The 23108-nt window shown below is 42.1% G+C and overlaps 1 protein-coding gene across 2 annotated transcripts in view; it reads left to right on the top strand.

Annotated features, from left to right (window-relative positions):
- Window positions 1–20859, top strand: part of LOC144710218 (ARM repeat superfamily protein) — a 117395-nt gene extending 96536 nt beyond the window's left edge. For both annotated transcript variants that reach the window (XM_078583924.1, XM_078583923.1), the window contains 14 exons: window positions 3185–3360; window positions 3452–3574; window positions 3645–3705; window positions 3798–3893; window positions 9538–9638; window positions 10260–10365; window positions 17306–17419; window positions 17524–17598; window positions 18703–18801; window positions 18970–19041; window positions 19108–19193; window positions 20145–20238; window positions 20310–20417; window positions 20497–20859. In XM_078583924.1, coding sequence (XP_078440050.1) covers window positions 3185–3360; window positions 3452–3574; window positions 3645–3705; window positions 3798–3893; window positions 9538–9638; window positions 10260–10365; window positions 17306–17419; window positions 17524–17598; window positions 18703–18801; window positions 18970–19041; window positions 19108–19193; window positions 20145–20238; window positions 20310–20417; window positions 20497–20646 — 1461 coding nt within the window. In that variant the 3' untranslated portion in view covers window positions 20647–20859. The remainder of the gene's footprint in view (window positions 1–3184; window positions 3361–3451; window positions 3575–3644; window positions 3706–3797; window positions 3894–9537; window positions 9639–10259; window positions 10366–17305; window positions 17420–17523; window positions 17599–18702; window positions 18802–18969; window positions 19042–19107; window positions 19194–20144; window positions 20239–20309; window positions 20418–20496) is intronic.
- Window positions 20860–23108: the final 2249 nt, after the last annotated feature.

The raw sequence follows: 23108 nt of genomic DNA, 5'->3' as shown, positions 1-23108 counted from the left end.
CTCTTTCTTTTCTCTCTCCCTCTCCCTCTTTCTCTTCTATCTCTCTTTCTTTTCTCTCTCCCTCTTTCTGTTCTATCTCTCTTTCTTTTCTCTGTCCCTCTCCCTCTTTCTCTTCTATCTGTTTTTCTTTTTTCTCACCCTCTCCCTCTCCCTCTCCCTCTTCCCTCTTCCTCTCTTTTTCTTGCTTAATCTCTCTCCGTCTCTGACGCAGCCTTAGTACACGAACAGTGTAGGAACAGGACTTGAATCCACAAGCCTTGCTCTACTTGAAGGAGCCAAGTCCTGAATCACAGAACTAGCTTCTCCAACCCTTGAGTCCACAAGGGGTTGTGCTTGAATCCACAAGCAGCTAAGCACTCTCTAGCCAAGAGAACACTCAGAGGGGAGACAACAGTTTCAACAAAACAATAGATTTCAATAATTCCTCATTCAGGGGTACAGGGGGGCCTTATATAGGCCACAACAAGTGCAGGGTCGTCCATAATGACCGTACCCATGATAGGACAAGTTAAAACATTGAGAAAAACAACTCTGGCAAGCTAAAACAAAGGATAAGCAGCTTAAAAGGCCTGAACAGAGATATCTTGCAGATTCTGGGACATGTAGGAGCTGTCAAGAGATATTTGTGTAGCTCAAGAAGATCTTGATGGGACAAACAGAAGATGTGCAGTACTGACAAGTTAGAGAAGAGATCCCGGCAGAAGAAGAATCTGTCAGAGGATTCTGTCAGACATGAATCTATCAGACGATCCTGTCAGAGAGAATCTTGTCAGAGAAAATTCTTGTCTAGGGTTCGCCCGTCCCGATACCGGTACTGGATGCCGGTATCGGGACGGATGCTGTCGGATACCGGAAAGGCATTTTCCGGTATCCATTTTTTTCGATATCCGGATACCGGATATTGGTATCGGATATCTGTTGCTACAGTGCCGATATCCAATACCGATATCAGGTATCCGGATATCGAAGAAAATGGATACCAGAAAATGCCTTTCCGGTATCCGATACAGCATCCCTCCTGATACCGGCATCCGGTACCGGTATCGGGACGGATGCTGTATCGGATACCGGAAAGGCATTTTCCGGTATCCATTTTTTTCGATATCCGAATACCGGATATCAGATATCGGTTGCTACAGTGGCGATATCCATCTCGATGTCGGCATCCGTCTCCGTCTCAACGGGGCAGATGACGATATCGGATGCGGATATCGAAAACCGATATCCGCATCGAATTATAATAAAAATACTTTTATTTATTAGATATCCCGCATTTCGCATAGATAACGTGGGCACGGGTGAACCAGAAGAGCTTTCAATTTGGTCATACATCTCAACTATTATATACAGTTGCGGGTTTTTAATTTTTTCCATATGGGATTGAAGGATTCGGGTTTTGTGTTAAACTCGCAATCCCTTTATCCCATATGGAAAGATATAGAAATTTTTGTTTCTATTTATTGGACGGTATACTCATTAATTAAATAATTTATATATATAAAACGCTCTTAAAATATAGCGATAATAGATATAAACATTATTTTAATATTAAATAATTTATCGGCCTCATTTAATTTATACAGAGAAAATTTTCTAATATCTTCCATGTGGGATAACGGGATTCAGAGTTTACATTAACTTTGAATCATGTTATCCCATATGGAAGGAAAAAAAAAATTGCACAATGCACACTACATATTAATGGGCATTGATCATAAATCATAAACCATACAATGCGCTTAAAACTAACAGGTAGAATGTGAGATGTAATTTATTTTTATCGGCCGATACCGGTTCCGATATCTGGAAACCGGATCCGATATCCGGATATCGAAAACTGATATCGGGCATCCAGTATCCGTCTCCGAAATCTGGATATCGGAAAACCAATATCCGGTATCCAATACCCTATTCGTCCTCACCCCCCGATATCCGATACCGATATCCGTCTTACCCCTTCTAGACGGATATCGACCGATATCCGATATCCGACACCGTCCCATTTTTTCCCGGATATCGGATATCGGTTGTCCGATACCGGATGACAGACGGATATCGGTTGGGCGAACCCTATTCTTGTCTGAAGAAATCCTGTCAGAGGATTTTTGAGGGGTTCTAGGTAATTTTCTGCAGATCCTGTCAGTTCTAGAAGAATCTCCTTCTTGGGCCACAAGTTGCTAATGGGCTTCAGAAAATGGGCTTCTGGGCTACATTAGTCTCCTTTTTCCTTATTCTCTCTCTCTTTTCTCTTTCTCCTCTCCCTCTTCCTCTCTCTCTTTCCTTTCGTCCTTTCTCCTTCCTTTCTTTCTCTCCCTCTCTCTCTGTGTCTCCGCCTCTTCCTCCCTCTCCCTCTTTCTCTCTGTGTCTCCGCCTCTTCCTGCTCTCCCTCTCTCTCTCTGCCTCTCCGCCTCTTCCTCCCTCTCCCTCTTTCTCTCTGTGTCTCCGCCTCTTCCTGCTCTCCCTCTCTCTCTCTGCCTCTCCGCCTCTTCCTCCCTCTCCCTCTTTCTCTCTTTCTGTCTCCGTCTCTTCCTCCCTCTCCCTCTTTCTCTCTCTCTGTGTCTCTGCCTCTTCCTCATTCTCCCTCTCTCTCTCTGTGTCTCCGCCTCTTCCTCTCTCTCTGTGTCTCCGCCTCTTCCTCCCTCTCTCTCTCTCTCTGTGTCTCCGCCTCTTCCTCTCTCTCCCTCTCTCTCTCTCTGTGTCTCCGCCTCTTCCTCCCTCTCTCTCTCTCTCTGTGTCTCCGCCTCTTCCTCTCTCTCTCTCTCTCTCTGTGTCTCCGCCTCTTCCTCCCTCTCTCTCTCTCTCTGTGTCTCCGCCTCTTCCTCTCTCTCTCTCTCTCTCTGTGTCTCCGCCTCTTCCTCTCTCTCCCTCTCCCTCTCTCCGCCTCCCTCTCTCCCCCCCCCCTCTCCCTACCTCTCTTCCTCTCTTTCTCTCTCCCCATCCCTCCCTCTCTCTCTCTCCTTATCTCTCTCTTCCTCTGTCTCTTCCTCATCTGATTGATCCATGAATAGTTCCTTTGGGATGAAATTCACAAGCTTCGAGCTACGGGAAAAACTTAGGAAGAACCAAATCTCATAGATTTCCTCTTCTATCTTATGTGATTTCTAGATTGGAAATGCTTCTTTTTCATGTGAAACAGTCTCATTTAGTGCCGCATTTTGTATTTATTGCTCCAAAATGTTTGCAGGCATTTTCTCAGCATGCAGCGCTTTCTAGCGTTTTTCTTGAACATGTTGTCTATATCCTTAATGAAGCACCAAATGGAAAAATCAGTCCAGACGTAGGAGAGAGTTATTATTCTGAGTTATCTCCTGAAGAAGACATTCAGCGGGCATCTGTGCTCGCTTTAACTGCATTATTCAGGTCATAGATTATTTTCCTGCACTTATCACCCCACTTTTTCATCCTGTTATAATTTTAAATTTTACCTTCATGTACCTTTTTTTATTTATAGAGGTGGGGGGAAGACTGGTAAGAAAGCAGTGGAACAACATTATGCATCTGTTCTCTCTACTCTGATACTTCAATTGGGAAGTTGTCATGGACTTGGTTTAGCCGGAAAGCAAGAGCCAATGAGGTAAACTTAGTAAAGTATTAATCTTCAAAATATATTTTTTTTCTGAAACATTACTGGTTTTCATTTTCAGGTTTCTTTTAGTTGCTTTCCAGTCATTCTGTGAATGTCTTGGGGAGTTTGAAATGGGAAAGGTTTCTACTTCATATCACTCTTTAATAGAAATTCAAAAGGTGTCATTTATTTATAATCCATTATTTATCTTATTCTTGGAAACTCCTTTCAGATTTTGACCAGAGATGGTGGTCAACTCACTGGCCATAAATGGATTGACCTTATTGGTGAACTAGCATGCTGTGTCTCAATGAAACGACCAAAAGAGGTAATTTCTAAAAAAATTATGTGTGAAGTTTCCTTCTTGGATGAAGATGAACAAGTAGGGAAGAAGAATCAAGAGAGATATTGAGAGAAAATAACAACACTCATACTTCATTTAGGGTTACATAGACAAAGGTACAATATGTATTCTTAGACTCATAGACAATATGTATTCTCAGAATGATAATTATAATAGCTGGTCTCTGCCTCAAAGTATGTGCCTCAAATGACATCTGATAGATTGACTCATTGACAATATGTATTCTCAGAATGATAGTTATAGCGCCAATACTCAAACAGATCTTAATGGCCTAAAATTTTTCTACCTTGTTTGCGTCAATTATCCCTGATTTAATTTCTCTAATAAATGGAACCTAGTATATACTCATTGTTTTTCTACTGCATATAAATTGCTTTATGACTAACCTTACGCATAGTTTCCAAACATGTTTGTAGCAAGAATAAGTTTAGAGGATAAGCTGCATAACTAGAGTTTGTAATTAATTGTCAGAGATTGAGTTGAGAAGGGAGTCAAAGGATTTCTTTGGCGAAAGATAGGGGAGATCACTGATAATTGGTGACCCTCCCAATGTGATAAATAAATATCATCCATGCATACAGATTGGTCCCCAAAACAGACTGGTCTGCACACTATGTCCTTCGATACGAGTGCCATCCAACGCCCCTCCTTCAACCCTGAGCTTGTCCATAGGGATCTTCTCATCATACCTTCCAAACACTTGCCAACCCTTCGGTAATTTCAACATTAAGAGGTATAGGATGGGTATCGCTGAGAACACATTTGGCAGCAACACTAGTCATCCCCCATCAACAGCTCTTTGACTCATCGTCCCACTAACATCCATTCCACCCTCTCGAACACTAGCTGCCAATTTGTGTTCTTAATACAACCCCTCGCAATGGCAAACCCAAATATTTCATGGCTATTGTACCTCTTAACGTCCCTGAGGCTCTAGAGCATACGGATTTCCTCTTGTGATAACCCAAAGCCAACAAAGGCTCACTTGGCGTGGTTAACGTGTAGTCCCAAATAATCCACAAACAGGTCTAGCAGCATGGATAGGTTATTGGCCTCCTTGTCTGAACCTTCCATAAAAATGTGGTACCATCCGCATAATGTAGTAGAGGGATATCCGCTGGGAACAAGGGTTCCAAAATCCCTAGAGCAGGCCATTGGAACAAGCCTCTTTTGTTTGTGACAAGGCCATCCACAGCCAAGACAAATAGCAGTGGTGCTAGAGTGCATTTTTGTCTAACCCCTTTTTTGCAGCTGAATCTGGCATCCTTCGGTGCCCATTCACTAGCATTAAAAATGATAGGGATGTAATTCATCTTTTAATCCGCCCCACCCATTCAGTTGAAAAGCCTCGACACCTCAAAAAATGCCCATATAAAAGCCCAATCAAGACAGTTGTACGCCTTTGTAAAATCATCTTATATATAAACCCTATTACTCTTCTTATTTTCCACGCTGTCAAGATTTCTAATGCGACAACTACACCACCAATTGGAAAGGTCCAATTGGGACAACCAGTTATCGTCTTAGCATAAAGGCCATTTGGAAGGGTCCAATCTAGTCGCCTCCCTAAGCCAATCGATGGGGGACCATCTAGCCTAGAAGTCTTTATTTCTTTGTTTAGGTTGGCACATGTGGGGACCCGAGTATGGTCCTGTATTTTTGTCCATAGGCGAGGCCAAATATGGGCATGTATGTGCAACTTTCTCTTATAATGGCCCTCTATAACACTTTTATTGGGCCTTCTTCCCTTTGTTCCTAAGGGAGAAGGCCCATATTTCCCCTATAAGAGTTGGGATCCCCATCGTAAGAAAAGAGAAGAAAAAAAGACTCAAAATGTAGTCCTTTGGGTTTTCCCGTTATTTTAGTTGTTCCTTTTTATTAGTTTTAGAGTTTGAGAGAATTTGCAAAAATGCCCCTCGAGAAGAGAAATGAGGGCTTCATCGCAGCCCTCGCCGAAGCGCCGCCGCTGACATCACCGGCGCCGCCATCGCCGCCTGTGGGTCTACCACTCGGCTGCCAACGCGCCCAAGCAGCCAGCCGCGGCCACAGCCACCGCCGCCGTCAGCCGGGTCACAGCAGGGACAGCCGAAGCCGCGGCCAACAGCCATGGCCGCAGCGGCCAACGCAGCCGCGCGCAACCCGCCGTGGCCACACCCGCCAGCCACAGCCGCCAGTTGCACTGTGAGCAGCAGCTGCCGACGCCTGCAGCGGCTGCAGCCGCCCGCAGATGCCGCAGCTGCAGCCGCCGTCCACGGCTGACCGCCGCCAGCTGCAGTCGACAGCCGCCAGGCCATCAGTCGCAGCCGCCACCACAGCCGCAGCCACAGCCACAGTCGCAGCTGTAGCTAACAGACGCAGCTGTCACCACCTTGACCGCAGCCGCAGGCGAAATCGCAGCTGCAGCCGCAGCCGCCTGCCTTCGCTGCATCTACCGCCACGTCATGTCGTCGTGCCCGTCGTCGTGCCCGCCTCCATGCCTACCAGCGCCACCGCGCCAACCTGCGCACGTCGCCGTCCTCGTCACGGCGCTGGCCTCAGAGCCTGTCGCTGCTCCTACCTGCGCCGCCGCGCCTACTTGCACCGCCACGCCAACTTGCACTGCCGCTGTCCTCCCCACAGCAGTCGCCTCCGAGCCCGTCGCCATGCCTACTAGTGCCGTTGGGCCTACCTGCGCCGCCGCGCGTACAAGTATCGCCGCGCCTACTTGCATTGTCGTGCTTATCCGCGCCGCTGCGCCTACCCGCGCCGCGATGCTTATCCACGCTGCTGCACCTACCCTCGCCGCCGCATCTACCCGCGCCACACACTCGCCTACCTGCACTGTCGTGCTTATCCTCGCCGCCGTGCTTATCCATGCCGCTGCGCCTACCCGCGTTGCCACGTCTACCCGCACCACACGCGCCTAGTGTTCTCTAGAGTAACTTCGAGGGGAGCTATCGCTGGATGACCTGCCGCCGCCAGTTCACTGCTGCAAAGTACATGCCGCTGAAGGAAGAACAGCCGCCGCCGTCGTCGCCGACGCCTACCACCGCCCGCTAGTAGCTAGCTTTACAGCCATCATTGTCATCGTAGCGACGCCTGACATCGCCATCGCTGAAATCCGATGTTACCTTGTTACAGCCGCCCTATGCCTCTGCGCCGTCCTAGGGCTGCCGCTACGGTCTCCTATAGTAGCTTCAAGGGAGACGTCCGTCGGACGACATGCCGCCGCCAGTTCACCGCCGCGAAGTACATGCCGCCGCAGGTAAAACAGCCGCCGCTCTGCGCCACCGACGCCTATCTTTGTTGCCTATAGCAAGCCGTAGCCAAAGCTCAACCCGTCACTGTTACTGACGCGGCCGCCCTGCGCCGCCGCTCTACTGATTAGCTACCCTCCCTTGCGTTGTAACACGAGCTGCTCGATCTCGGTGTGTCGTGTTACAGCACCAGTTGTCCAAGACCTTGGCTATGATAAGGTATGTAGAGCAGGATAGTGCAAAGGCCCGCAAATCACCCACTTTAGTTGCTTCTTGACATTTCGGGGGCAACGGCAAATAAGCGTGGTTTAATCTTCTGCACTGAAATTTCCTTCCTAAACTGCTTTGCTGTGGCCGTTACCTGTCTTGATCGTCTTCCAAAATATGCTAATAAACAAAAATTGGGACACCAACCAGCCCCAGGGCTCCTCTAGTCAGTTCCTTGATGGTGGCTTGGACTTCTGCCTTCTAGAAGAGGCACACGGTCTCTCCTTATTGTGCTGGCTTCAGCCGAGTCGCTCCTCTTCCACTCCACCTCCATCTATGTCTACTCTATCTATGAGACGTTCTTAAAAATAATCTGTCAGTGCTTCGCCAATGGCCAGGCCTACCACATACTCTTGGCTTCCTGCTTTCAACCTCAAATCTGGTTGGTTCTCCTCCTCCAGTTTGCCATAAGATGAAAGAATCTTGTGTTAGCATCATTTTCCTTTGTCAGAATTATCTTGGCCTTTGCCTACAATCTATCGCCACCTTATCTTCATCTGCTAATGTCACTTTATTTCCATGTCACTTCCTTTCCTCCTGTGATAGGATTCTGACATCTTCTAAGTCATGCAAGACCTTGATTGGGGCTAAGGCATAGGATCTCCTTATATTTTGAATCTCCCTAATGTGTTTTTGCAATTTGAGATGGTTTCACAGACCTCCAGTTTTGATGGGCATATTTACCGTTGCCGAGGACCCTTTGCCCTCTGTCTTTCTGTCTCCTCCTTCAAGCTCTCCTACGAGAGCCAAGATCTGTTTATCTTAAAGTGTTTGGATTCTTGGGACCTCTCTTGAAAATTTTATACTATCAGAGTGTGATCCAACAGAGGTCAAGGCAATGACAACAAATCTACCTGTTAGAATTGCTCAAGGAAACATTTTGACCAAGATTGGGTTGTGGGGCCCACCGAGCGCGTCCATGTGTATGTACAGTCAACCAACCCCATTTCCTTGAAAGACGCCTTTGCAATGAGTGCCCCAGAAATCTTCAAGTCCAGAGTCTCATCCGTCCACACGATTAGGTATTTCTACCTCCGCTAATGTCACATTCAAGTCCCCCCCCCCCAAACTGTAGTGATGAACCCTGGAGTTTAGAAACAACCTATGCCAACTCCCAAACAGATTGCCTGGAGAAATGGGTTCGTTTGCCCCAGACCGAGATGACCACCAACTGAAGGCCATGACTTCTCTTCAACTGTGTTGGCGCCGTGAACTGCCCCGCCCAACAGTCTTTCTTAGAAAAAATGCCTCATTCCAATCTTCTAACTGCATTCACAGACAAGTAGCCATTGAAGAAGTACCTGCAACTCTCCAATCGCACACTTCACATTTTTCCAACATGGTCTCCTACAAGCACACCATGGCAGCACTCCATTTGCATAGGTATCTCTCCATTTTTCCTCTCCTATGCTCATCATGGAGAGCAAACAATCCATGAGATGCATTTCATGGGCTACCCCGATCACCCCTTCCTGTTGAGGTAAGACCTGGTAGTCTTTCATCTTTAAAATTTGTACCCGTTACATTCGTGGCTTTTTATCTTCATTTTATGCTTAATTAATAGAAAGTTATAAACACACCCTCTACCTCCTTATAAACACATCAACCAAAGACACATCTCGTCCTTTGAAGATGACCTCATTAAGGTGCAGCCACATTGTCTGGAGCACAGCAAACAGCCATCCCTCTCCTTGGTTACCCCCATCAGTAGAGAGTCCCAAAGGATTCCTCAAAAGAAACATCCACCCCTGTTGAGGCTTCCCGTAGCCATCTCTTCCTAAAGGCCCGCATCACAGATCTTTGTCTAAGGAGAAGCCACCCAATTAACTGCATTTTTTAGGGGGATATTTAGATTCCATACGACTCACCATGCGTATATGGTTGATGGTTTCTCCTCTGATTTTTTTCTTTCCTTAATCTGTACATATGCACCCCTGATGTAGGGGAGTATGCCAGACCATAGCCATCCATCTTGGCAAATATTTTCATGCTTTTACTTTTCAACAAATATTTCCCATTTTTTGTTTTTTAAATGAAAATATTTATACATGAGTTCAATATTTTTCTTGTTCTATTTAAGTTTATGAGTGAATTATTTGTTTTAGGTCCTACCAATGTGCACAATTCTTTGTAAAGCTTTAAGTCGCCATACACAATTTCAGAGGGAGGCTTCAGCTTCAGCATTGTCAAAATTTATTTGCTCCAGGTCAGAGAATTTTTCTTTATGGCTAAAGTTTACTTGGATAATGGCTAAATTATTAAACTCTCACCTTCAAAACTAATTGGGAGTCACAATATGATAATGCCACCGATGCAAAGGTTAACCCCCTCATAAGTGATGATACATCCTCACCTTTGTTAAGGATTGAGACTTTTTCAAGGATTGGGACTATTTAGGTTTATCTCTTGTTATGTATATGGGTCTGCATCCTTATCTCATCTCGGTACATAACCGAGTTGTCATTGTGATGATACTTGCAGCAGTAGTCTGCTGTGATTTCAATGTTGATGCATGATTCTTTTGGACTCGTGACACATCCAGCTCCTCAAACATGAAGCCTCATCTTGGACTAGGGCCCATGATTTTTTCAGATTTTTATTAACATAATTGGATGCAGCAAATGGCATGCTTAATTTTAATGTATAATAGCTTTATTTTAATGTACTTAATGATGACTCATTTTTATTTAGTCTTCCAATTTGGTGTATATTTGGTTATTCAAGAACTGGGATGTTTCTGAAATGGAGCCTTTATGATGTTGCACTTGCATTCAGTTTTCCATATAGTTTGGGTGGATTTACATTTTCATCAGTAAAATTCTCTCAGTGATGGAATTGAATCATTATTGGAAGAAATGGTGGAAGCTATGTGCGTACATGTTTCGGACGAGTCGTCTACTGTGAGAAGCTTGTGTATTCAAGGACTCGTGCAGGTTGGTGCTATTCATTAACAATTATGTATCTGAATATTCATTAAGTATTCGGTTTCCTTTCTTAAACCATGAGGGATATGATTAGTGAAGAGTTTCCATTTCATTTCACTCCTCATTTACTCCCAATTTCATCCTTTTATGATATTTACCCCCTCAAGAGAACAAAATCCATTATGGAAAGACATTATGTTGATCTGGGAGTATGTATCTGAATGTTTCTTTGTGTTTGTAAGAAGTCATTTTGAGTTCAAAGGTTAGTCTAGGAATAATATGATTTTTTGTGTGATGTGGATCAAGACATCATGAAAGCAGAAAAAGATAAACATTACCATCAATGCATGAAATAAGTTGCATGTTTTTTGAATAAATAAGGAAGATTACCTGAGAGTGTTGATCAACCTGATACTATTAAGGTAGATGAGCTTTCAACCCCATGATGTCCAAAATGGACCTCCTTCACCCCCTCTTCAACCAGTATTGCACATGAGATTCTACGTCATGTAGGATGTTATCTGTTGGGTCCGTCGCCCAGACCACTGCCAGATGCCTGTTGCATACTGTTGGGATGTTTCATGGCCTATGTGGTCTGAAGCCCACATAGGCCCATCTATTTCTTATTCATCTTCTCTTTTTTCATTTCCTCTCTTTCCATATCTCTGCTTACTCAGATATTAGTTTCTTTCTTCTTACATGTATCGATGAATTTAATGAAATATTACAATTTTTTAGGGAAGATGGAGATTTTCACTCTGTATTTTGATATCACTTGGGCCCTTCGATATCAAGAATCATTGACAGAGTAAGGATTGTGGTCTGACCAAAGGTTTCATGATGTATTGGAAAGTAAAAGTATTACAGTCAAGAAATTTAAAACCATTATTGTTCAACAGCCTATTTAGCAGCCGAGAACGGAGGCCATACCTTGAAATAAAGCAATGTATTTGCCAATCGGCCCAAAAAACCCGAAGCTCGTTGAACAACTGAACTGTCCATCTTTGCATTACAGTTAATCTCTCGTGCTCTTCCTCCACACTCTGGATATCTGTCATCTGAGGATCTGGAACAATATATGTCATATGGTATGCATGGAGATGTTGAAAGTGGGGGAACGGGAATTCTGTGGTGCTAGTGTGTTCTTTTTCTATTGATGATAAGAACACATCAAAGGAAAATGCAGTACGCGGATGAAGTTGGGTTTGAAAACCCAGTTAGAGAACAGAATGTAGCTGGAGGATTGCATTGATAGTGTATTAATTTCTAACTCCTATCATCTAAATGTCTTCTTCCACTATCCAGGTCTGACTTGCCCTGAATATGAATCCTCCTAGAAATACCTAACTGTGGAGTGTTTTATAGTCGGTCTTCGACCATCCAATTAGAGAATAGTTGGATTGGCATCTCAATCATCTCAGAACTGTGAAATTTTCCCCGTGGACTGCTGTCCTGGGCAAATGTAGAGTCTGTTTACAGTCTGCTGCAGCCTCCTGCCTGTAAGTCACTCATGAGATATTTATTACTAATGTATAAAAAATTGATGAGACTTCACGTGACTAAAGTCAAATGTAGGTTAAAAATATGACATACTAACCAGAGAACTGGGCATATATGGGCTGGATACAATATGGTGTGAGAATCCCATAATCAAACTGATAGGCTCTGGACGCTGAGAATGATGATGTTGTAACAATGTGGAAGCCTTTTGTAATGACCTAGATGTGGAGCCTCATACTGTCTGCCTCTTTTGATTGGACCAACATCTTTCTGACATAGTGGGATCTGCTTGGATGATCATTACTCTTACAAATAATTGAGTAATAGTACCTTGAGATTTGCCTCAGCAAAGTCTGAGAGTCCACAGACACTGAATTTCTAAAAGCGACATCGGTGATGCTTCTGAACCTTCCTTAATGGTTATTCTAGCACCTCCAAGAGGACAGATTTGCAAGTACAATGTCTAGGGACAAAACCTCTTCCCTAAAGTCATTCCCTAATTGGCAGACATTCAAAAGGTAATTCAAATATCCTGTCCACTGATTTTAATATTATTATTCTAAAAATCAAAATTTTTCCAAAGTTTGAAGTTTGAGAGTGAAGAAAAAGTGCACCCATCATGGTCCATGCCATTCAGTTGAAAGGAACTATCATGGTCTATGCCAGTCATTTGAAAGGCATCTGGAGGGAAATTGACCATTATTGGCCAGTCAAAAATCACCAATCTAAGGAGAGAAGGTATACACTCAACCATAGGCTCTTTACCTTCTTCATGGGCCTCAATCCAGAATATGAAAGTGTCCAAAGGCGGATTATTCTCTGTGAACAGTTGCCAGACCTGGATGAGGCTGTTGAGATGCTTCTGGATGAGGAGAAGAGGTTGAACCTAACTCCAGATACACCAGGGGCAGGGGGAATGTTTGGGGCATTTGCCACTAAGAAGGGTAACACCAGGACCATACATGGGAATCAATTGGGATATCCCAGCATGGGAGAAAACCCAATTAAAAACAACTGCAAAAGGGCAAATCCAGGACACCCTCTTATGTGTTTATTACAAGAAGCAGAACAAGAACCAACAGTGGCCTCAACAATACTAAAAGGTATTTGTAGCTGCCTCAGAGACTCACCAAATGGGAGAAACCTCCTCCAGAAAGAACTAGGCAGATGAGGCAGAACATGATCCAAATGAAAATGCTCATGCACTGAAGGCAGAGGTGAATCACCTCAAAGGATTGTTGGGCTATACGTCCTTGGCTCACTCAGGTAAAATCTTGACTCTTCTTGGAGTGACTCCTCTCCTAAACTCTAACAAAAAACCTGGACTCTAGATACTGGGAAAACTGATCATGTGAACCCAGACTGGGACCAACTCGCATCATATCTACCTTTTAATGAACCTCATGAGGTAATCACTGCTTGTGGTGGGGATACCCCTCATTATAGCCACGTAATTCATGTGTCGATACCCCTCAATAGAACGCATTGGCTGAAAGGAGAAGTAGACGTATACTTGCAGCAGCTAGGCCACGCAATTTTCAGGCAAACGTGTCCAAGTCCTATTGGGAAGAAGCCCTGTTGATCTGATGTCTCTCACCTATCCTCAAGTGATATTGAAGGCTACAATAAATCCTAGGGTGTTCGGGTTTGTTGCTTTTGTGTGTATGGTGGTAAGAAAGCTTGATCCAAAGGCAATTAGATGTGTGTTCATCAGATATTCCAAAACTCAAAAGGGTTTTCCATTAAACTTAGTTGAGACACATTTAATGAGATTATTTCTTGTCAACACACAGCAGATGTGACATTTAATGAGAAGCAGATGTGTGTTTGCTGATGAGGAGGATACTAGAGCGGTCTCCGAAATATTACGGCAGGAATTCTAGTTCTTAATTGTGCCCAGAGGGATTCAAAGTATGGGTGAGCTCACCCCTCATGAAGCAGATAGCCAAGGTGTGAGGAATTAACTGAACTATTGCCATTGGTCACAGCGCAAACCCTAGAGATACAAGAGACAGTGGAGAAGTCTATTGTACGAAGTGAACCTGAAGAAAATGAATCCCAAGAAGTTAATGGAGAACTAATAGGTGAACCACCTGTTTAGTTGCCTGGGATTGATGCCACTGTTGACCAGGGGTAGGAAAACCTGCATTGTTGAAGGATGTGAGGAACTGTCGAAGCAAGCCCAGATGTCCATTGGGGAATTACCTGTCCTATGCTGAATTGAGTCCAGACTACTAGCCATTTCTAAATGTTCTTAAAGAGACACATGTTCCCTGGAATGTTGAAGAAGCATTGAGAAGTAGAATGTGAAAGAATGCCATGGATGAGGATTGGGCTGCGTAGAATAAAATACAATCTGACAGGAAAGTCGCAGGCTGCAGATGTTTATATACTTCAAAATTTAAGGCTGATGGGATCCTGGAAAGGTATAACATGGCATTGATTACTTTGAAACATTTGCAGTTGTAGCCAAGGTCAACTTGGTCAGAATCTTGATTGTAATGGTTGAAAAACTTTCACTCCAATGTAAAAATGCTTTGCTGCAGGGTGATTTAGAAGAGAATGTATATGACTATTTCAACTTGATTTCAATTATCAGATAGGCAAAATCTGGTGTGTAAATTGCGGAAGTCACTTTATGGCCGCAAGCAGTCATCAAGGGCCTGGTTTAATAAAATCTCTTCCGCTATGAGAAGTCTGGGATATCATCAAAGAAACAGAGATCATACTCTATTTATCATGCATAACTCCACTGACTCATTTGGATGATATAATTGTCACAGGAAGTGATGAGGAAATTCAGAGGTTGAGTCGACAGCTCTCTGAGAAGTTAGACATCTAGGCATTGGGAGCCCTGACATACTTCCTGAGAATAGAGTTTGCATACTTCAAAGGAGATATTTTCATATTGTGGCAAAAGTATATTCTGGATCTGCACCATGAGACAGGGAAACTCGCTAGCAAGCAATTGGGAACCCCAGTTGACATTAATGTCAAATTGGGTAAGGAAAATGATAGCCCTCTTGGAAATAAAGATTCATTTCAGAGGTTGAGTGGTAATCTCAGCTAACTGAAACATGCTCAGCCAGATATGTCATATATTGTTAGTGCTTTGAGCCAATTAATGAACGGTCCATATGAAGGTCATCTTCAGGCAGCACACAAGTTTAGCATTTTCTTAAGGGTACAGTAGGAAAAGGTATCCTGTTCACCAGAGATGAATGAGTAAAGATTTATTCTGATGCTGCCTTTATTTGTTCAATAGTAGACAGAAAGTCCAACATTGGCTATTGTGCCTTTAGTGGGAACAGTCCAGTGACATGGAGTACTAAGAAACAAAAGATGATAGCCATTTCAATCGTACGTGAGGCCCTTTGGATCAAAGGAATCATGGAAGACCTAAGGTTATTCGCTTAAGGTGATAATAAACTGTGCTGTGCCAACCAAGCAGCTATTCCAATTGCCCATAATCATGTTCAGCATGACAGGACTAAACACATAGATATTGATTGGCATTTTATGAAAGAAAATATCAAAGCAAAGGTCATCATACTTTAGTTTGTGAGATCATTGAAGCAAGTTGCTGACATCTTCACCAAATGCTTGCGTGGTTCTTAGTTTAAGAGACTCATTTCCTAGTGGGGCATGATCAATATGCACACCCAACTTGCAGGGAATGGTAGACAATCTCCCTTTTTTCCTCTAATCTCATTAATATATTTATGGGCAACATGTTATAAGTGGCCCATTCATTTTCTTTTGTACGATTAGGGTTTTAAGTGACGTGGGGTCCACTCAGTTCTTGTCATATGGCATTTTAAGCCAACCTATCTTGTTCAATAGAAAGTATCAATGTTTTTGGCCAAAACCCTAGCTATCAGCATTTCAAGACAGGGAGCAGCAGGAGAATGAAGAAGGCTTGGTCAAGTTTGACAAGAAGGACGAAGGAAGGCCAGATAGGAATTGGACCTAATAAGACACAAGAAAAAGGTACTCAGGGGCATAAAATTGTGATAAGGGCGTGATATGGGGCTTGAAATTGATATGAGATTAATGACACTTGAAATTTATTAATTAGTTTTTGTGGCTAGAAGGATTAGGAAAGATGCTGATACAATCCCGTGGTTGGGATCGTTATTGTTGCACACTGCAATGCAATGTTCAACACAAAATGATAATTCAAAGTCTCAAATCATTTACTGTAGGATGAGGGTGGGAGGTGGAGAGAGATATTCACGTGGTAGCGAGAGAAGAAATGGGAAGGGTGGAGGGAAATGGCGAAGGATCGTCGACAAGAGGTCATTGCTCAGCAGGAGGATGACGTCAGGCATGCGAGCACAGAGAAGGGAAGAGTTATAAGTCCTCAATGAAGACCTACCAAAGTAAAAGGAAGCGCAGAGTCTCAGTCACACGTGCAAACTGATGCTGCACGCGTGAGTTTGAATGAGAGAGCCGGAAGCTCTATATATAGAAGGTGCGGGCTCTCCATCGGGCATCAAGAATCAGTTGGAAAAACATTGTTGGGTGAGAGGAGTTTCTCTTCCGCAGAGCTGGAGCTGCCGATTCGGTCTTCAGCCTTGTACCAGATCTGCGTCTCCTCCTATGGACACTGGGGAAGCCGATCCGGACCTCAACGAAGCCGTTCACTCAGGAGCTCCACATACTACTAATGATCGTGTTTCCTTTCTCTTGTTACATCGTTTACTGTTGATGCCATACAGACCTCTTGGTTCTGGATAAATTCCTTGTTACTATCGTGTTTGTTGAGAAAAGATTCTCGAGCGAATTTACTGGTTAATTTCGTCCAATCCGGATTTGTCAGTACCGTAATAGAGAGTCACAACCGAAATGAGGTGTGGTGGAGGAAACTAGAGAGCCTCACAGTGCATCATGCTTCCTACCCTTCCTGGAGGTAGGCTTGAGTAGGAACCCAAGTAGGCTGGGCCTGCACGTATGAACCAGGCTGCTGCCGAGTCTTCCGGGAATAAATCCTCTGGCAAATCATATCAGACAGAGAGACAGGGGGCTAGGGAGGGTCTCTACCACCCTGTGACATTGAAGAAAAAAGTGTGTTACTCATCAATGGTCCAATGCACTTCAGGCATAAAATATGTAAATCCGTAGGGAATAATAAAACTCTCACGGTCAATATGATGGATCTTGTTAAGTTAATAAATTTCTTCTATAAAATGGGCTGCGTTTTGAATTTTCTGGTTGAGGATGAATTGGACAAAAAATGTCAACAGTTAAAAGGGTTAAATGTTGATGACCTAGTTCCTGATTTTCAACAAAAAAGTTATTTTTTTGCCTGGTTGTTCTGTACCTTTGCACTCAAATTCTACCACTGAGGGTAGCTGGACTCATATTCTAACCCTTTCTAAAAACGGCAAACTAATTCTCCGTGTTTTCCCATCATGGGTAAGTTCTGATAGATTTGCTTTTGTTGCAGATACCACAAATGCACAGGGCTCGGTACACTGCTCAGGTTCTCAGTGTTATAGTAGCTTTGCTCGAAGATACTGATGGTGGTGTCCAGCTAACTGCTCTCCAGTGTTTACAAATGGTAAGCTAGGGTTTATGGGAAGGGGCTTAGCATTAGTCATAAAGTCAAGAAATGCTTTCTTTTATGATGACAATTACGATTCCAACATTTTATCCTTCCGGAAGGCTCTGAAGTCATGTCCAAAAGATGCCGTGGATCCTGTTTCCCTCAATCTCTCTGTGCGGTTGAAGAACCTCCAAGTAAGTCAAAGTTCTACGCAATGTGTTGTGATGTGTACGCGACATAATTCCACGGAATCCTGAGTGAATTTGAGAAGAAATAATTAACTATTTCTTAAAATTTTTGGGGTGAAAATCTTAAAATGAAATAATTAAACATTCATCTTCTATTGTTGGAATGACAATTGTTCCTTATGCTGATTGTTTGTCCCGTTTTTCGTTCTGCAAATTTTCATTGAACCTTTGTAATGATGAGTGGGGTTGAGACTAAATAGAATGTGCCTTGAAGCATGGAGAGCTAAGATTGGATAAGATTTTCATTCATGAAAAGGATCAAGATCTTTCAAACGGGAACACATTGCACGGTCTATGTAGCTGCAGTTCCAGTGATATCGTTGTTAAATGTCAGAATTCATTTTTGAGCATATTTTAGATTTATTTATCATAGGCATCTATTTATTTTTATATGCATTGTAATATCGACTTTGTTTATGACTGTTGTAAGGCACACAGTTTCAGATATTAAGGTTCAAACCAACTATGTATGATATAAAAATGGGCGTTAGCGTTAACCAATAATAGGAGCATTTTTCACATTCATATCTTGTTACTACTCTCCTCCTCTCTTTCTTTCCTTGATCTTCTTCATGTCAGACCTGCTGGAGCTGGCGGTGCATTGAGGAGATCAGAGATTCCAACAGTTTTTATTTCATTAGACTCGTTGATAACACTTAATAGTTGTGAATGGGTTATTCTTCATCTTAAAGATTGTCCTTCCAACATCCGTGGGCGTTATTTTCTTTTGTACCACAACCTGTGCGCTTAAAAATAATTTTCCTAAAAAATAATAGCCTGAAGCTAAGCCTAGTTGAATTCACTTAAAATTAAGCCATACAGACATTAATTCTCATAGAGGGTCGCTTAAAGTTCAATTTTCTATTTTCTTAACATGGTCAATTGAAATTGCAATGACCCCTCCGAAGAAAATCTCTGCTTTTAATTCTTTAAAAAATAAGTGTGCAGTTCCAACATTCCTAAGAAAGGTTCATGCGGCACTTCCATCATGTATATTGAATGATACTGATTTACGGTCTACATTTCTGATATATTCACTGTATGACACAGATGAGTATGGACACAACAATGCGGGCTAATGCTTTCTCAGCATTTGGAGCATTAAGTTACTACGGAATGAGTGGAGAATGCGATGTTTTTATAGAACAGGTGTATATCTCGTGGCATCATCCAATTCAATAAGCCTTCTGTGTCCAGAATTCATGCAGAATAGGCCTATTAGTTTTTATGGCTTTCTCTTAATGTTATATTTTCTCTTGAACAATATTGACTTTATTCACTCCTTGGCTGTGAGTTTAATGTTCTTGATCATGAAAGGTTCATGCTGTTCTTCCACGTGTGGCCCTACATATACATGATGATGATCAAACTGTCCGACAAGCATGCCGGGTACAAAAAATTAAAGTTTTGATTCATCAAAACCATGTCGCAACATGACCCAATTTCATTTTTCAGATTACTTTCAAACAGCTTGCTTCCTTGATGGAGATTGATAGTCTGTGTTCCCTTGCTCAAACCAGGGCTTTTAATTCTGACCACCGGTATGCTTACTCATTATCTAGTTGCTGAATCTTTATTAACTATAATCTTGAAAGTTATCATGTGACATGACTATGTTATCCATCTAGTACGATTGAGTGGTATTAATAGAACCCCAGATTTCCATTAACATTTTCCAATTATCAGCAAAGATCAAGGAATTGCAATACAGGATAGATGAATCAATCTGGAATGGGAAGGTATGAACACCGAAGGGAGCAGGCTGGAGAACCAGTGAGACAATGATTGACCACATAATGGGCTTTGCATTGATAGGGGATACCAGTGAGATGGACATCAGAAGGTAGAGACAGCGAAAGAGAAAGATTCCAAGTGACTTCTTGAATGTCTTCCTACGGGGAGGACTAGAAATCTTAATTGAAAACTAACCAAAAAACATGATGACAAAATACCCTTGGGAGTACAGGATGGTATCACATATGTAAAATCTAGTGAGAGGGTGTTGGACAAATTTTTCTTAGGCCAAATGCTTTCATGTGAGTCATCTTTATATGCACCTTTCTATATTGACCCATAAAATTTGAAATTGAAATTGGACCTGAGAAGGATACTGATATAACCCCAAAAGTCCAAAATAGTTTTCAAGAAGAAATTCTTACTTGATTCGCCACTTATATCTCCGCCCAGACAAATAATCCTCCGATGCTTCACAAATGCCGAAGAATTCCCCTTCTTGAGACTCCACGCGCAGAGCTCCACCGAATGCAGCAGAGCTCCCTCGCGTACCCCTTTCAATGTCAGGAAAAATCCCCTTCTTGATTCATCTTCCCTTCTCGTCCACAGGGGAAGTTAGTTACGACTCTTTAATTGTCACATGCTACTGCACGTGACACTCCTCTTATATTTTCTTTCTGCAGCTTCTTACTTGCATATTGTTTCATGGGGACCGTAACAGATACACATCTAAACCTCTTCCCAATTTGTGATTTCAGGAGTGAGTATGAGGACTTCTTGAGGTCCCTTGCAAAGCAATTGCCTCACTTATTTCTTACCAGAACAACCTCCTACTTGGTCTCAACATTTCAGGTCATATAAATATACACCATCACTTGTTGGTCAAATAAAAGTAAACAAAACTAATGGGGGTTATAATTCAGGCATATGATGCAGCTTGGCCAATTATTCAAGCCAATGCCATCTATTTCTCCAGTTGCATCATCAGCCAGTTGGATGATCAGCGAGCACTGGCCTCTTATCTACCCGAGGTCATTTACAGTTTTTTTTAGAGATTTTGCTGTCGAATTTTGTAGAAAACTTGATTATTTTAAATGTGATATTTTTCAGGTGCTTGGAATGCTGCTAGCTAAGTTGGGTCAGTCGCCGGATGCCCTTGTACGGGCCACTTGCTCCTCTGCTCTCGGCTCTCTCTTAAAGGGGTCCAACCCCAAAGCATGGTCACCTTCACCGCTTGATAAACTGGAATCTAGAACGTGAGAAGACTACTCCAAAACCCCGCCATTAGAGAAAAGTGAAGACAAATAAAAGCCCAGGGTTTTCTAGCTACCGCAATGCCGATGCAGTCAATAAAAAAAGTTCTATAGAAGTGTTTGTCTCCTGGCTCTATCTTGTGAATATTTTTTTATCTTATCTACTGTTGTAAAGCTACGCAGTAACTTAATATTTATGTCCTATTTCTAGTTGGTTCCATCCTATAGTCTATAACCTATTTTCATGTTACCTGATCTTGTACTTGGAATAAATTACCAAGAAGCAAGAGCTCCTCTTATGTTTATTTTAATAACTAAGGAATTGGGGATAGAGATCCTCTCGTGTACGATCACAATTTTTCTCTGGAAAGTAAAAATATCAAGCTCATATTTTCCTTCTCATTATGTTTTGGAATGTACTTTAGTTTGAATTCAGAGCTGCCCTCCGGTGTGGTCCAGTCAACGCCTGAAATAAGATAAATTTCATGGTGTGGACGTGAAATCCTAAACAATTGTATTTTTGGCCAAATGCATGTAAGTTTTGTGTGGCTAAGTTGCTTTGGTTTTGTCATTCTACCTTGTATGTTTCCAGATTTTTGAAAAGATAGACTATTTGATTAGAAATCATAACATTCCAAAATATTTCTTGATTATTTTTCACTTAGAATATCTAGATATCTGTTAATACTCTTCTTAGTGTGGACGTGGTGGTGCAGTGATAGTAAATTTGGGCCAGTGATTATTTTAGCTGGGAGAATGAATATTCTACGCTATTTTATCTTTTTATTATCAAACTTACTCACCACTCTTCTCAGGGAGGAACATCAATTTTCTAATGTTTCAGCACACCTCTGCCCAATCCAGTTTTAATTTCAAAGCTTTTCTTTCCAAAATATATGTTATATAAAAAAGTTATCTACGTTCAATCAGTTGCATCTGTATCTTTCCTAGAGATGCCTCAAAATGGATTACTGAAATGAAATTGATTGGCCCGGTCAATACCAATCCCCAAAGCATATCTGGAAATTGATAATTCTGAGATAAGTTAACCCTAAAATAAAGACAATGATAACAGCGAATTTTAAAGTCTCAGTCGTGGTGAGAAGTGTGGACAATTTCAACAATCTTTATTTACTGGATAAAAATTTGGTCCATGCTTGGTTAATTATGGTGTCCTTAGGCCTGCTGCATTAGTGTACTGAAATTACTCATTCAGATATAATCAAGTATCGTCCTTTCTAAATTTTTATTTGAAATTCTTTTAGGCTAAGAATTTACTGATACTTATATCATCCAAGTAGAGTAAATTGCTGGAAAGTTGATTTAATATCAGGCATGAGGGATGAATAAATGTTTTATCCTTGCAAATTTGATATCAAAATTTCCTTCAGAAACCATTTGGGAAAATGAGTGTCTCCCTGATCCTCAGAAACCTCCCCTTTCTCCCTATTGAATGGCTGGAATATAATCAAATCTCTGAGAAAACCCTAAAAATACTTGTATGGGTTTCGCGTAAAATCTGACTCATTGAAGCCTTGCTAGCCAAGATCATCAATGTGTTGTCCTAAGGCAACCCATTAATAATGTTTTTGCCCTTTGTCATTGGGCTGTCTTTAGTGGGATAGGTATTTTATATGCTGTTATAAAGATATTTTGGCTCTAAGATGGGAGAACTACCAAAACAGGTTTAGGGAATAGCCCAAACTTGTATAAAAACACAATGTTGGTCTTTATCATTGAAGGGCTATCCAAGGGTAATCATTAATATTCATTATTAGTTAATTTTGTCACCCTTATTCGGTGGACCAGGCTTTAGTGGGATAGCTATTTGATAGATTGATAGTGTGATTTTGAGGCTCTAAGATAGGAGAATAATTACTTACATTATGTATCGAAACATTGTGTTGGTGATCATCATGCATTCCCACTCATTTAGGATTTGATTAACTTGGTGGCTATGTATGAAGTACATAGTGATTACCTAAGATAAAAGATTAAAAAGCCTGATTCACCACATCATACATTTTCTCTATATATATTAAGAATCATTTTTAAAAAAGAGAGGAAGATCAACCAAGATTGGTGATTTCCCAGTGTGGTATACATATATATGGTCAATTAATACAAATGACCCCCAGATCCTTTGTTCACATCTCTCTAAACCAAGAAAAGTCAAGAGTCGCCTCCCTCCCCTTAAATATAACCTCATTTCAATGCAATCATATTGCCTAGAGCACTGCCAAAAGGTCGTCCTTGCTCCTCTTGCCTCCCAGATAGGGCACCATGTAAAGAGTCCTCAAAGGCCTCCTTATTGGTTGGATGGCCCATGCTGCCCAGGCATGATGGAAATATGTGTACCTAGAAAGCCAATCACAAATTTCACATCTCGTTCAATATTCATTGATATGATATATTCATGTATTAAATATGTAATTCTTATATTGCACTCTATGAATAAATTATATTACT

The sequence above is a fragment of the Wolffia australiana genome, chromosome 12 (assembly GCF_029677425.1).
Source record: "Wolffia australiana isolate 7733 chromosome 12, ASM2967742v1".
Classification (NCBI taxonomy): Eukaryota; Viridiplantae; Streptophyta; class Magnoliopsida; order Alismatales; family Araceae; genus Wolffia; species Wolffia australiana.
The sequence above is the reverse complement of the archived record's forward strand: the minus strand, read 5'-3'. Positions and strand labels throughout refer to the sequence as shown.